We start from the raw sequence: 14,110 nt of genomic DNA, 5'->3' as shown, positions 1-14,110 counted from the left end.
CTTGAATTGCTCCTCTCTAAATACTGAAATAAAAACTCTTACTATCAAGCCACATTGTGTGTAACGTTTGAAAGTGAAATTAGTGAATACTGAAGTATTACGTTTGTAACAGACTTATTGTTCCTTAAGTAATATTATGTGTTGTTTAACCAAAAAGAAAAAAAAAAAAGAAGTATTACGTTTACGAATACAGAAAAACAAAAACAAAATTGTTGAGAATGCCATAATAACTATATATACTGTAGTTGTTTCTTTTCCCAAAAAGACAAGTTTGGCCGAATAGTAAGTTGCTTTCTGTATTTGACACATGCCAACTTCTACATGCATACCCAATTTTTTTCCTTTTGATTTATTTATTTTTATATATCAGTAGTTGAGACTTGGAGGTGAGTAGATTAATTTTTGAACATGGAATGTTTCTCTTAAAAACATTAAATGTCAGTTAAGTTACAAGACTCATAACATACATACCTATATCCATTTGCACATAAGTTTTTATATTAATAACAACTTAAGAAATCACTCCATACACACCACCTGTACCCTTGGTGCAGTGGTCACTCCACAAATATAAATGCTTGTAGAGAGTAGGGGGTAAGGGTCGAGGTTCAAGTTTTCAAGAGAGAGTTTCATACACATATACACTTAGATTAGGTTATAGTAGAAATTCTAACTTGTATCCAAAAAAAAAATCACTCCATACACATTAGTAACCTATAAAATCCAATTAAATTTTATAGGACAAAGTAAGATTTTAGTCTATCAACTATCAGTTGAGTTTAATCTTGTTGATGAGCTTTTTTTTTTGGAAAGGGATGAACTATCAATTATGTTAATTTAATTATAATTTTGAAAACGATTCAATGTTACCATTCTGCCACTTTCTTCTTTAAAGAATTGTGAATTTTTTAAATTTGTTTTACCAAACAAATAATTCAACATATAGTTAATTAATACACCACTGAAGAATTCAAAGGAGATACAATTTGCAACCTTTCAACCATTATATTCAAATGAGAGCAAAAAAAAAAGTTGAATATATTTCAAAACTCTAAAAACTACATTGTTTGATTCATCTTATTTTCATTTATATTATTGTCTTAAAATATTATATTTCTTAAATATAATTATATTTTACACAATAATCAATAATTTAGGTAAATTCGAACAATTAAATATAGGTTAAAGATTGAAATAATCAAAAGTCTTGTATCTTAGCAGCATAATCTATTCTTTTTTATTAGAAAACCCATCAAGAATTCCTCCCCCATTATTTTAAGAGAAGTAAATCTCAAGTGATAGGTTATTATTGACTATTAGCCAATTATTAGAAAATAAAAATAAAAATTTATGTTTGAATGTTTTTGTTAAAAACATATCCGTTTGTTTCGATGTAAAATATTTTCAGGAAAATATTTTCACATTTTACAATGTTTGTTTCGTAGTAATATATTTGGTTAAAAGTAAAATATTTTTAGTCAACCAAATCAATCTAGGCATTGTGTAAAAGATTTTACACTTGAAATTTTGGTAAAATATTTTACATTTTTCCTCTCCCTCTTGCTCAATACCTTTCACACTTTCTCCCTCTCACACTTTCTCTACCTCTCATATTTATCTCCATAACCCAGGCTACCCAGCCACCTCCGATCCCTCTATCTCACCTCCAGTATGCTCTAATTGGCACCACCAACCAACTCCAAGCTCTGCCAGTGCCGCCCATCACCAGCTCTAGGCTCCGCCAGTAAACATATTCAAGACCAATACTGAACTTCACATAGAACGCAATTCCTTCACCACACTTGAGAGAAAAATTCGGCCATTGATGCTAAACTTCATCTACTAATGCTATGACTTGATGTTAAACTTCATATGGTAACTACAGTTGTTGAATGGTTGATGTGAAAACTTTGTGAGAGTGACAAAGATTTACAGGAGACTGGATTTTTTTTTTGTGTTTGTGTGTGTTTGTTTAGATCTAAAGAACAGGGAGAAAGCGATTTAATAAGAAACCTTTTAAGAGACTTTTTTACTGTATTTAGGACTAAAAACGTGTGAAGCATGCCTACCATTAGTGGACCTTCTGCTTAAGTAATTGCATGTTAGACACGTGGCATATAATACTCTTATTTTGAGATATACTCTTATTGTGTGACCCAGGGGCGTAGCCAGGATTTTTAACCTAAGGGGGCCGAATTGTGTATTTGCATATTAGTCACTCATGTGTGTGTTAAAGAATTAGCAAAATAATGATGGTAATCAGTTAAAACAAGACAATAGACTTTTATCAAATTTATTAAAAAAAAAGGCTACACAGTAGACTTTCACATTTGAACACACATGAACACTGCACTCTTGTTTTCTTAGAAAAAATAAAAGGAAACAACACCTTGATAGCTTGGTAATTTTTTAAGTAGTAAATGTGAGTTTTGTTGGGTAAGTCCACTTGAGAAACTAAAATATTGTGATTGTAAAACTAGTCATATTACAAAGGGAATGAGTTACAAAGAAACATGGTATGATGCATATGAATGACTCACAATAAAAGAAAACATATGAGAATTGCCTTGGTCCTTTGATTGATCATACAACAACAATCATATTTCAAAGCAAAAACCATTAAAGCTAACATTGGGCTGGGTATGTAAATTTTTTTGGAGGGGCTAATCTGTACTTTTGCAGAGCCATTTTTTTATATAGCACTATATGGGGGTTTCAAGCTTATGTGTGCCTCCGCCCCTGGTGTCACCCATTAATGACTGCACCTTTGGAGAGAAAAACGTGTAGAGGAGGAAACTTAAAAAAAAAAGGGTTTAATGCTCATATATTGTGGATTGCTGGTGGTTTATGGTCAGATTTATGGTTTAATGGTCAATTTTTTAGGCGGTGGCTGTCTTTTTTCTCTCTTCTAGACCTAGTTTTTTGGGGTGGTTTAATGGTTTTATGCTCATTTGGTAGTGGTTTTGGGGTGGTTGGTGGTGGCTTTTGCTCATTTGGGGGTGGCTGTTAATGGCTTGCATTTTCACATGTTTTGTCATTCCAAACACTTGAAAATGTTTTCTGTAAAATATTTTATAGTAAAACTTTTGACATGTAAAATATTTTACATAAAAATTATTTTATATTGAAACAAACGGAGCATATGTGTTAGTTAAGTTACAAGACTCATAGCATACATACCCATGTCTATTTGCACACAAGTCTTTATATTAATAACAACTTACAAAATCACTCCATACACATTAGTAACCACCGGGTTTGAGAGAGTTTCAACCTATGGTCGCTCCTGATGATGCTCTTTATCATCAAACCAAGACACCAATTGGTTTTTGGTGTAGGCGGGGATTGAACCCCAGATCTCTTATTCATCTATCAGAGACTTTACCAGTTGAGCTAACTGGAACCTACAGTAACCACTGGGTTTGATTAATGGGCATTCACATTTCTCTACTTATACATAAGGAAAAGGTCAAAGGAAAAAGCTAATACCCTGGAATTAATCCTAGGTATTTTTTGAGAATTGCTAAATAAAATCCAATTAAATTTTAGGAAAAGTAAGATTTTAGTCTATCAACTATGAGTTGGAGTTTAATCTTGTCGATGAGCTTTTTTTGGATAGGGATGAACTATCAATTATGTTAATTTAATTATAATTTTGAAAACGATTCAATGTTACCATTCTGCCACTTTCTTCTTTAAAGAATTGTGAATTGTTTAAATTTGTCTTACCAAACAAATAATTCAACATATAGTTAATTAATAAAACTCTGAAGAATTCAAAGGAGATGCAATTTACCTTTCAACCATTATATTCAAATGAGAGCAAAAATAAATAAATAAAATTTGCATATTCTTCAAAACTTTAAAAACTACCTTGTTTGATTCAACTTATTTTCATTTATATTATTGTCTTAAATTATTATATTTCTTAAATATAATTATATTTTACACAATAATCAATAATTTAGGTGAAAGCGAACAATTAAATATAGGTTAAAGACCGAAATAATCAAAAGTCATGTAGCTTAGCTGTATAATCTATTCTTTTTTATTAGAAGACCTATCAAGAAATCTTCCCCCCAATTATTTAAGAGAAGTGTTATATTTACAACATTCACAGAACAAATCTTAAGTGATAGGTTATTATTGGCTATTAGCCTGTTATTAGTTAATAAAAAAATAATTTAAGTGGTGAGTTTAAATTAAAATTAGTAACAACTTGTTGCCTATGATTTGTTCCGAAAACATTGTAGACATAGAATTTCTCTTTTTTTAATCATTAAATAATTTATTAAAAATATAGAGAGATTGAAATAATAATTGAAATGGTGCTTATGAAGAATGGCATTAAAGGAAATAAAGAAAAAGAATGGTGGCAATTGGTATTTGCATCATTTTCCACAAGTGGTTAAAATATTCCTATGACGAGTTTTAATTTAGAGAAGATGTGGTCTCTGTGCATTTGGAGTATTTAACCCCTTCACTCGAATCGCCAAACCCAGAACCCCATACGCTGTCTTCAACATTCCACACAATCTCTCTCCCTCTTTCTCTCTCACACACACTCACACTCTCTCTTTCTCTCTCTCACACAGCTTTTTGCAAAGTCTCAAGCTCACCCCAATTGCTCCTATGGCGGCTGGACTCTCCGCCTCCGTAACCTCCAAGCCCTTCCGTCTCTTCCAACACTCTCACCTCCTAAAACCCACAACCCTCTTTGCTCCCTCAGTTCTCCGCCACAGCACAATCAAAAAAACCAGAAGAAAAGCTTGCTTAACTGTCTATGTGATCTTGGAGGACCAAAAACAAAGGACCCAGTTGGTGAATCCTAAAGATGAAGACTCTGATGGCCTGACTAAATTTCAGATCCCATCTCCACGTGTGGCAGAGAAGTTGGCCAGGAAGAGATCCGAGAGGTTTACTTATCTAGTGGCTGCTGTTATGTCTAGCTTTGGTATTACTTCCATGGCTGTCATGGCTGTTTATTATAGATTTTATTGGCAAATGGAGGTACTTTCTCTGCCTCTCTCTCTCAAAGATTATGTCTTTGTGTATATTATATTTAGTAGTGAAAATTGGGTTTTGTTTTTGGTATAGGGTGGAGAAGTGCCTATGTCTGAAATGTTAGGTACATTTGCTCTATCTGTTGGTGCTGCTGTAAGTTCTCTAATCTTTTCTTTGGAAAATTTCAAGTGATTGGAAATTCAAAAAGTTGTAATCTTTAGGTGATTTTGTACCTGAATCGAATTGGGTAATTTTGATTTTCAGGTGGGAATGGAATTTTGGGCAAGATGGGCTCACAAAGCTCTCTGGCACGCTTCCTTGTGGCATATGCACGAGGTTTGCTTTCAATATCTCTATCTGAGGCTTGAAAACATTTTTCTGGAAACAGTTTTCAAATAACACAGTTGAAAAAACACAGTCCACATATATAAAATGACACGACGTGGAAGTATGCCAAAACATCGTACAGTTCCTTTATCGTTTTAATTTAAATTCAATCATATAATCGCACCGACTAATATAATACCCAAAAAAAAAAAAAAAATTAATTGTTTCAAAACAATTAAATTCAATGTCTTATATGTTTGAATTTAATCGAAGAAATATAAAGCTAAGAATACTAAGTTTTTTGGTTGGTATTTGCAGTCCCATCATCGACCAAGAGAAGGACCATTCGAGCTCAACGATGTTTTCGCCATTATCAACGCTGGCCCAGCTATTGCTCTCCTCTCCTATGGCTTCTTCCACAAAGGCCTTGTTCCTGGTCTTTGTTTTGGTGCTGTAAGTCTCTCTCTCTCTCTCTCATATCTTTCTGAATCTTGTTTAATATTCCGTGGTTAACGGTTTAATCGTACTTAATTAACTGGGGATCGCAAAATTATTCTTCACGTGTGACCGAAAATGACCCTGTGAATTTCTCATATTGACATTTTTGGACTTTGAGCAGGGTCTTGGAATTACAGTGTTTGGCATGGCTTATATGTTTGTCCACGATGGCCTGGTTCACAAAAGATTCCCAGTGGGACCCATTGCCAACGTACCCTACTTTAGAAAGGTTGCTGCAGCTCACCAGGTGAATACTCACCACTCGTACAAACCAATTATCTTTTATTGTCTTTTGTACCAAAAATTTTAATTTTTTTTGCAATGGTTTTTTCTCTAATAGAATCTAACGGTCAAGATTTTTTTTTTGTTGATCTTTTTCTGTAGCTCCACCACATGGACCTGTTCGATGGTGTGCCATATGGGTTGTTTTTGGGACCTAAGGTATGCTTTTTAAAATTAAAATTATTGGTTTTCTTTGTAAGTTTATTTGTGATGCAATCTAAGATGTTGGTTTTGAGTTTTATGTCTCTTAACCAATAATTTGAGATCATTTTCAAGAAATTTCTTACTCGATGTATGTGGAATAGAGGCAATTCGCGTACTTGAGGAGTAGTGTTTCAAGCTCTCACAAAAGGGTGAGCCTTATGGTGGGTCCCACGTATGAAGCCCACTCTCTATGTGAGAGCTTAGAGCATTACTATTCAACTTATTTCTACTACTATTTATAGGTCTCATTGTATTTTGTGGTACTATTTAAGAGTCTCATTGTACTATTTCAACTATTTTTAATTTTATTTATAGTACTTTCAATAAAAAAATTTCAGTTTCAACTAAATAAACGGTTCCGAACGAGCTCTAAGAGTCCTAGACATTACGCTAAAAAAATTAAAAATAAAAAGTTTAACATGGAGGCAGGTGGCTGATTTTGTGCATTGTGGTGCAGGAACTGGAAGAAGTGGGAGGTCTAGAAGAGTTGGAAAAGGAGATTAACAAGAGAATCAAATCAAATAGTGGTCCTTGACAAATTAGTCAAGGGGACCTCGTTTCCTAGCACAATTATCAGATTGGGCGAACAGTGCAGTGATAAATATCAAAGATTTTGAGGCTCTTAGTTACTGTCTTATTACAATGATATGAAAAGAGGCAAGAGAATGAAACAGTAGATTAAGGAGGCTTTTACAAAATTTTTACTTGTGTGTTTATGTGAGTGTTTCATATTTAGTGGGATCAATGATCAGAATGAAAGAGATATACAGTAATGGGATTCTAGAATCCCACTGAATTTGATTGCTCGCTGGAGAAGACTGTACTTGGTTCTTGTACAAAATCCCAAACTAATAGATGATATTTCTTAAAATTGTCACACCTCAATCAGTATTTTATTTTATTTATTTTTTAAATTTTGTTATTTAGTCAGTACTTAGACTAAATTTTGTGGTGCATGATTTAATTGGAAGATTAAAATCAGTTAATTCTGATTAAAAAAAAAAACTTTTATAACTAAAGCCTACTTTGTAAGGTTGACCAGTTTGAATTCTCCATTCCCTCCACACCAAAAAAAAAAAAAAAAAAAAAAAAGGAGAAAGAGAGGAAAAGGATGAGAGAACCTAGAAGGCTTTTAGGCTTGGGAACATTAAAATTTTAGTTATGAGTGAATGTGTTTAAATTACTATTTTTTTTTTTTATACTTTTGTTCTTTATCCCCCCGCCCATCACGATAACCATAATAGATTTGTATTATAATTCTCTGGAATAAAAGCTTTTAAAGGTTGTTTGATATATTATAATAGCTTGCCACCTATTTTTTTTTTTAAGTAGTGGCGTACTCATAAGGAACTGAAGGGGGCTTGGCCCTATGGATGACCCCCCATCTTTTGAAAAAAATAAATGAATATTTTTTTTTTGAATTATCCTAAATAATTTGAAATTTTTTAAAAGAGCCTTATCATTTTGGCTCCTATACCCAATAATATACATATATATTTAAGAAAGTCTAAAAATAAACATAACTCTCATTTAAATAGAAAAATAATACTAGAGATACAAACTATTTTACAAAAAAGATTACAAATGGCAGATGTGATGAGTAGTAATTGGTAAATGAAAACGTAATATTAATGCTACTACAGTTTTGTGTTTACAACATAAAAGTAAAAGTTCAGTGTGACTAAACTAGACAAGAAATAATGAAAGACAAATTTGAAGCTTCCGTAGGCCCTTTATTCATGTATAGTGCTCATGGTTTACGCTTGTATCTTTTCATTTGCCTTTTGGATTTCTCTTACTTTATTTGTGCTTTCTATCAAAATCTTATGTTATTATTAAGATATTTATAATTCGGCATATAATTACAAGATAAATGTAACTTGATAGTTGATTATTAATTTTATTGAATATTATTTCATGTATTATTAGTATTCAAATTATTATTTACATTGTATTTTATTTGGAGCATTGATGTTATGTAAGTTTGTTTAATTATATTTAGATTTTGATACACACAAAAAATTTGCTTATGATGCTCTCAAAGAAAATTCCTGGCTCAGAGCAATTGACTTAGATAGGTATTTTTTCCAAAAAAAAAAAACAAAAAAAGTTCTTCCATCGTGAAATGAAAACCCACTGCACTGTAAGCCTATTTTTTTTTTTTTTTTTTTTTCTGAGAATTGTCAAGCTCTTTGTTGACCCATCCTAACTTTGCATCACTAATGTTCGGTTGAATTAGTATTTTTGAAAAATTTGTCTTTTTAAAATTACAATTAAACATTTGGTAATATATGAAAAAGTGTTGTTTCTATCAATTGACCATTGGATAATATTATTTAGCAAAAAAAAAAAAAAGACAATTTGGATTTGGTTAATAGAATTACTGGTTTCAGGTTTACTTTAACAAAAAAAAAAAAAAAAAAAAAGGACTCAATGTAAATTACAACCCTAACAATCAAGGTTCCTTCATGTTCTCCATATGGCAATTACCCCATCACCATTTAATTATGAATTTCACAATCTCATAAATTTTAACAAGGCTTGGGGTCGCATTTCCCTTAAAAGAAAAAACCAGATAGAGTGAAGCCAACCAAGTTGCCTTAAAACATCAGAAAACCAGATTAACCCAACTACGCACAAACTTCAATTCTCAAGTCTATAGCTTAGTCAAATACCCATCAATGATAGTATTTTTCTTGAAAAAATGAGAGTTTTGACAGTACCTCTAAATTGGCATTAAGGCCTAAAAGCTTCAACATCAAGAGACATCACGTATCTCACAAAAATCAACTTCTCATTAACTCCTTCACAAAACTTTAGGACATTCTCAAGGCTATAGCTTAGTCAAATACCCACCAATGAAAGTGGTATTTTTCTTAGAAAAATGAGAGTTTTGACAGTACCTCTAAATTGGCATTAAGGCCTAAAAGCTCCAGCCTCAAGAGGTATCACGTATCTCACAAAAATCAACTTCTCATTAACTCCTTCACAAAACTTTAGGGCCAATAAATTTAGCATGTACAAGAATATGCCCACAAACTCCAATTCTCAAGGCTATAGCTTAATCAAATACCCACCAATAAAAGTGGTATTTTTCTTGAAAAAAATGAGAGTTTTGACAGTACTTCTAAATTGGTATTAAGGTCTAAAAGCTCCAGCCTTAAGAGGCATCACTTATCTCACAAAAATCAACTTCTCATTAACTCCTTCACAAAACTCTAGGGCAATAAATTTAGCATGTACAAGAATATATATCTGTGTGTGTTTTTAGAAGCACAAACTGAAAGTTCAAATATGTGTATAAACACCTTTAAACGTTTAGACCCCCAATTTACAAATTAACCAATTCAAGCATTATGTCAAACAACTAGTGTGCGGAAAATAAACATAAGCTATAATATAGAATTGGATAAACTATCTAAGCCAAATTAAAATCACAACCCATAACAGATAATAAAAGGCAAAGATAAAAGAGAAGGAAGATGCAAACACAAAGACAACACGCGATGTGTTATCGAAGAGGAAACCGAAACCCTCGGCGTAAAACCTCTCCGCCGCCCTCCAAGCGGTAAACAATCCACTAGAAAATATTGTTGGGATACATGGACAGCAATAGACCCTCCAAGCCTAATCTACCCAGTGCATCTAAGCCATCCGAGCTTCTTGCTCCAACGAGGTTGCGCCGAACCTTTTTCTTTTCTAGCTTCCCGGATTCCGCTACTAGACCGTAGCATCAACCAATGTAGATTGATTCCTTCCTAACTACTTCCCAGAAATCCAAACAGCCCTCTCACAGTGATGAATATGGTGAGAACAAGGTTTGGTAAAATGTCTCTCAAGGATTTGACAATGGAGAGGAAGAGAGTTGAGGAATTTGAAGAGACTCTAATGTATAGATTGTGGGTGAATCAATCTTGTTTTTCTTTAGGGTTTCTCTCTCAAAATTCTCTCTGGAAGCTCTCTTTCATTTGTGGGTAAAAGGGTTATTTATACTGGAGTGAGAGAGGAATGTGAAACGTTAGGATTTCCAAAACAGGGGTGGCTCGCGGCTTGACCTCGCAACTTGACTGAGTCGCGAGATCCAGTTGCGAGATAACCGTATGACCAGTTGTCCTGTTTTGTCCTGTAGTGCTCCAGCTAGCATGACTGTTCACCTTCCGGCATGCTTGGCACGTGTGCGGCGTCTGGCAGCTTGCAGCCGCAAGTCACCCGCGAGGCCAAGCCGCGAGTCTATATTTTCTTGCACACTCTTGAGCAAACTTTACTCTATCTCACTCACTACCCTTACAACAAACTCACCTAAATACATGGTTACTAAATGCTGAAATACAAGCAAATTTGGCATGGAATAAAGCCAATAAAATGGTTGATTAAATTCAACCTTACACAAACATCTAAGTCATTTTTCGCATTCATCACATCACTCCAAATTTACCGACTTTTGTGATTCAGAATCATATATCGTTATGCTTAGTTGGATATTCCCTGTACATTCTCTTTTGCAAGCTTGTTGACTCAAGTGCAATTTTGAGACGCACCATTAGTCTTTTTCACTCTCTGTGTTGGTGTTGATGCAAGATTCGTACTTGACTTCCCCAACTTAAACCCATATTCAAAAGCTAAGCCAAATCAAAGTTCGCCTACTTTCTACTTCTAGATTTATAAGGTAAAAAGAGAGTGCTACATCATTGGACCACATGCCCGTATTAGAAAATGTAAATCAGAATTCATAAACTAGGAGAATTTTATACAATGATAGAGCCATTGATCATAAAGGTTATCTAATCTAATTTGTTAATGTGCAAGCTCTATGGACCATGTGCAACCCCAATCAAGTTTTTGTGGGACACCTTTTAATTAACCTACCGGCCACTTTTGTTCAAGATATGGCTACGTGTGCGTGGATTACATATAGCTCTAGCATTCCCATTTGGGGTCCTCCAACTTTGTTGTCAAATCGAAACCTTTTAGTGGCTCATGCACTTCACTTTTAGTGGGCTTTCCAAATAGCAATTCAATACCTGTCGAAATTTAAGAAAACCTCCCACGTAGTTATGTGATTATGTCTATTAATTTAATTAAAAAGGTCAAAACTCAAAAGGACCAGATCTTCTTGGTCGGAAAGTTTTGATTTATTCATCCAATACTATTATTTTATAATTATATATTGCTTCCGACATCAAAATGCGCATTTTATAGTAAACTTATCTTCATATTGATATTGACTACAACCGAAAAATTTGCATTAAGATGGCAAGGTGGACCATCCAATATCATATATAGTTGACCATGTTCCAAGTTCTATGAACAGTAAGAAATCAATTATTCCGAAGAAGATCTATTGTTGAGGACAAAAGATTTTTGTGTTTGTTATATATGCATTTTCATGACTATAATAAGAGCAAGAATCACGTAAATTTACGCAACTTTTATTACAACTCGTCATATAATGAGTTATAAGTGGTAGATGCATGGTGAATCGTGTTTATATGGCGAGTTGTAACAAAAATTATATAAATTTATATGATGTTAACATTTTTTTCTATGATAAAGAGTTCAAGTTTGACGCGATATACTATTTGCCAATAGAGCAGGTTTAAAGTTGTGTAGGAAAAAGGCCTACCTAGCAAGTGTTTCAAGTAACTACGCTCGGTGTTATGTCCAAACGTAATTTTGTTAATTCGCACTAAGTTTAGACGTATAATTTTGTTGACAATTTTTTCATAATTGTTAAAGTTATAGGTAAGTTGATAATAAATTAAAAGACCACAAATAGTGTCGGTGATAGATTAACGTGAAAATCAATAATATTTTTCTTTATTAAATTGATAACAATGTGTCATTTGATGTGAACAAAAATTGTGTTTGTTAATCACTATCTTACAATGTACGTGGCTTTATAATATTGGCACTTCTTTTAATAATTGTAGTATTTATTTATTCTTAAAGTTTGAATATGGGCATCGTTAGAGTTTAGACAGCGGATTTTCCCCACCGCCCAAGAACATTTAGATCGACAACCATCCATTTGAGTGGAATTTGGGCCCGTGTTGTTGTATCTTTGGTCTCCCACTTTATGCTTTGGAAATGGGGAGAAAAGATAAGCATTTTGACCAACAAGAAAAATGAAAGGATTGTGTTATCTCCGAGTCATCTACCCATCTTATTAGTCATGAGTCATGACTCAACCGATGACTTTTATGGTGGGTCTGCGTTTGGAGAAGGTGGACTCGAATCACTCGATACTTTCTTTTATTTTGGTAGGAAAAAAAAAAAATGGGTAGAAGGGGAGCGACACTTATTATCTCTAGACTGTTTGAGATGAAGATGGAATATAAGAAGCACCAACATACAACTAGTTGTTGAGATTCAAACTCAAGTCTTGAGACTTGTTGGCTTGGTATCTAACTAATTAGACCACTCGATACATGCATCTTACTTCTTCTCATGTGTGAATCTCAACTTGCAAACACGACACAAGGGTTAGGCTTTTGCTATATGAGTTTGGGTCAAATTAAATCAACCCGAAATCAACACAATGAAAAACATGTCAGTTGTGGGTTGACCTAGTTAACCCATGATTGATAAGATTAGACATGTTTACTTATTTGTGTCAATACAAAATGACCAATTTTAACCCGACTTGTTTAACTTGTATAACAATTAAATCTTTATTTTGTTTTAAATGTTATAAGTTATAATTTTGTTTACAACGGTTGGTTATTAAATAAAAAACAATATTAATTAGTCAAATAGGTTAAAATGGGTTGTGTTTGAAGCAGGTTAAATGGATTGTATTTGTGTTAACCTAATACAACCTATTATTATTATTAAGCATGTTGAAACTGGTGGTGTTGCATTTGTGTCAACTCAACATAACATGCTTCTTAAGTATGTCATACGGGTCATGTTGTGTTAACCAGCTTCAACATGTCGTGTTGGGGTTTAAGATCAAGACACGATAAAAGGGATGATGTAGATTTCAGATACATAAAATATTTATTAAAATATCTCTAACTCAACACGACATGCCAAAAAGAATTTTCATCTCATTATATTATAAAAGTGATGGATGTAGATTTCGGATACATAAAATATTTATTGATATGTTTAGATAAGTTCTTTTATTTTAGTTTATTTTTTGATGAATTTATTTTAGTTTATTTTATTCAAAAGTAAATTAAGTCAAATTATATGTATAAAAAACGTATACATAGATAAAATAAGTTAAGTAAAAATAATAATAATATATAAAACCTAATTCAAACAAAGCTAAATACTAAATAGATTATAAAAACTCACAAAATTTACACTCGCGGATGGCATCTTAAAAGTTTATCATATGCTCGATGATGATTATTCTTTATCATTAGATTAAGAAACCGATTAGTTAATTTTTTTTCTCTTGTTTGCTCTCTGCCGGGAGCCACGGCGATGAAACCCTACTACCTTCTATAGGCCTCCTCTTTCCCCACGCCTGATGGAAACTTTGGTTTCTTTTTCATCCCCTCCATATCATACTCCTTCCCTCTCCTTTCTCTCCCTTCCCACTACCGTCATAACCATGGAGGACCTCGTTGGACAGTGTGCCCGCTTCTCCCCTCCACATGAAGGAATGTCAAACAATTCCCTTAGCACAAGACGTGGAGGATAATAGCAAAGTACTTGTGGTGAAACTCTTTACCAAGCATCAAGTTAGCATGGAAGCATTCTCGCGAACGCTAAAAAGCATGTGGCACTTTGTAAAAGATTTTGAAATTAGAGACCTTACATCAAAAAAAGTACTACTACTATT

At 33.3% G+C, this 14,110-nt stretch overlaps 1 protein-coding gene across 1 annotated transcript; it reads left to right on the top strand.

Moving 5' to 3' along the window:
* The first annotated feature begins 4,443 nt into the window (after positions 1 to 4,443).
* Positions 4,444 to 7,200, top strand: LOC115973379 (beta-carotene hydroxylase 2, chloroplastic-like). Its single transcript, XM_031093641.1, has 7 exons — positions 4,444 to 5,010; positions 5,098 to 5,157; positions 5,269 to 5,340; positions 5,650 to 5,784; positions 5,951 to 6,076; positions 6,214 to 6,270; positions 6,773 to 7,200. The coding sequence occupies exons 1-7, from the start codon at positions 4,633 to 4,635 to the stop codon at positions 6,848 to 6,850; spliced, it is 906 nt and encodes a 301-aa protein (XP_030949501.1). The 5' UTR covers positions 4,444 to 4,632; the 3' UTR covers positions 6,851 to 7,200.
* The last annotated feature ends 6,910 nt before the right edge of the window (positions 7,201 to 14,110 follow it).

The sequence above is a fragment of the Quercus lobata genome, unplaced genomic scaffold, assembly GCF_001633185.2.
Source record: "Quercus lobata isolate SW786 unplaced genomic scaffold, ValleyOak3.0 Primary Assembly Scq3eQI_222, whole genome shotgun sequence".
In the NCBI taxonomy this organism is placed as follows: domain Eukaryota; kingdom Viridiplantae; phylum Streptophyta; class Magnoliopsida; order Fagales; family Fagaceae; genus Quercus; species Quercus lobata.
The sequence above is the reverse complement of the archived record's forward strand: the minus strand, read 5'-3'. Positions and strand labels throughout refer to the sequence as shown.

Coding starts and splice junctions, on each gene's coding strand:
- LOC115973379 (XM_031093641.1), top strand. CDS start 4,633: ATGGCGGCTGGACTCTCCGCCTCCGTAACCTCCAAGCCCTTCCGTCTC. Junction 6,077..6,213: donor AGGTTGCTGCAGCTCACCAG/GTGAATACTCAC, acceptor CTTTTTCTGTAG/CTCCACCACATGGACCTGTT. Junction 6,271..6,772: donor GGTTGTTTTTGGGACCTAAG/GTATGCTTTTTA, acceptor ATTGTGGTGCAG/GAACTGGAAGAAGTGGGAGG.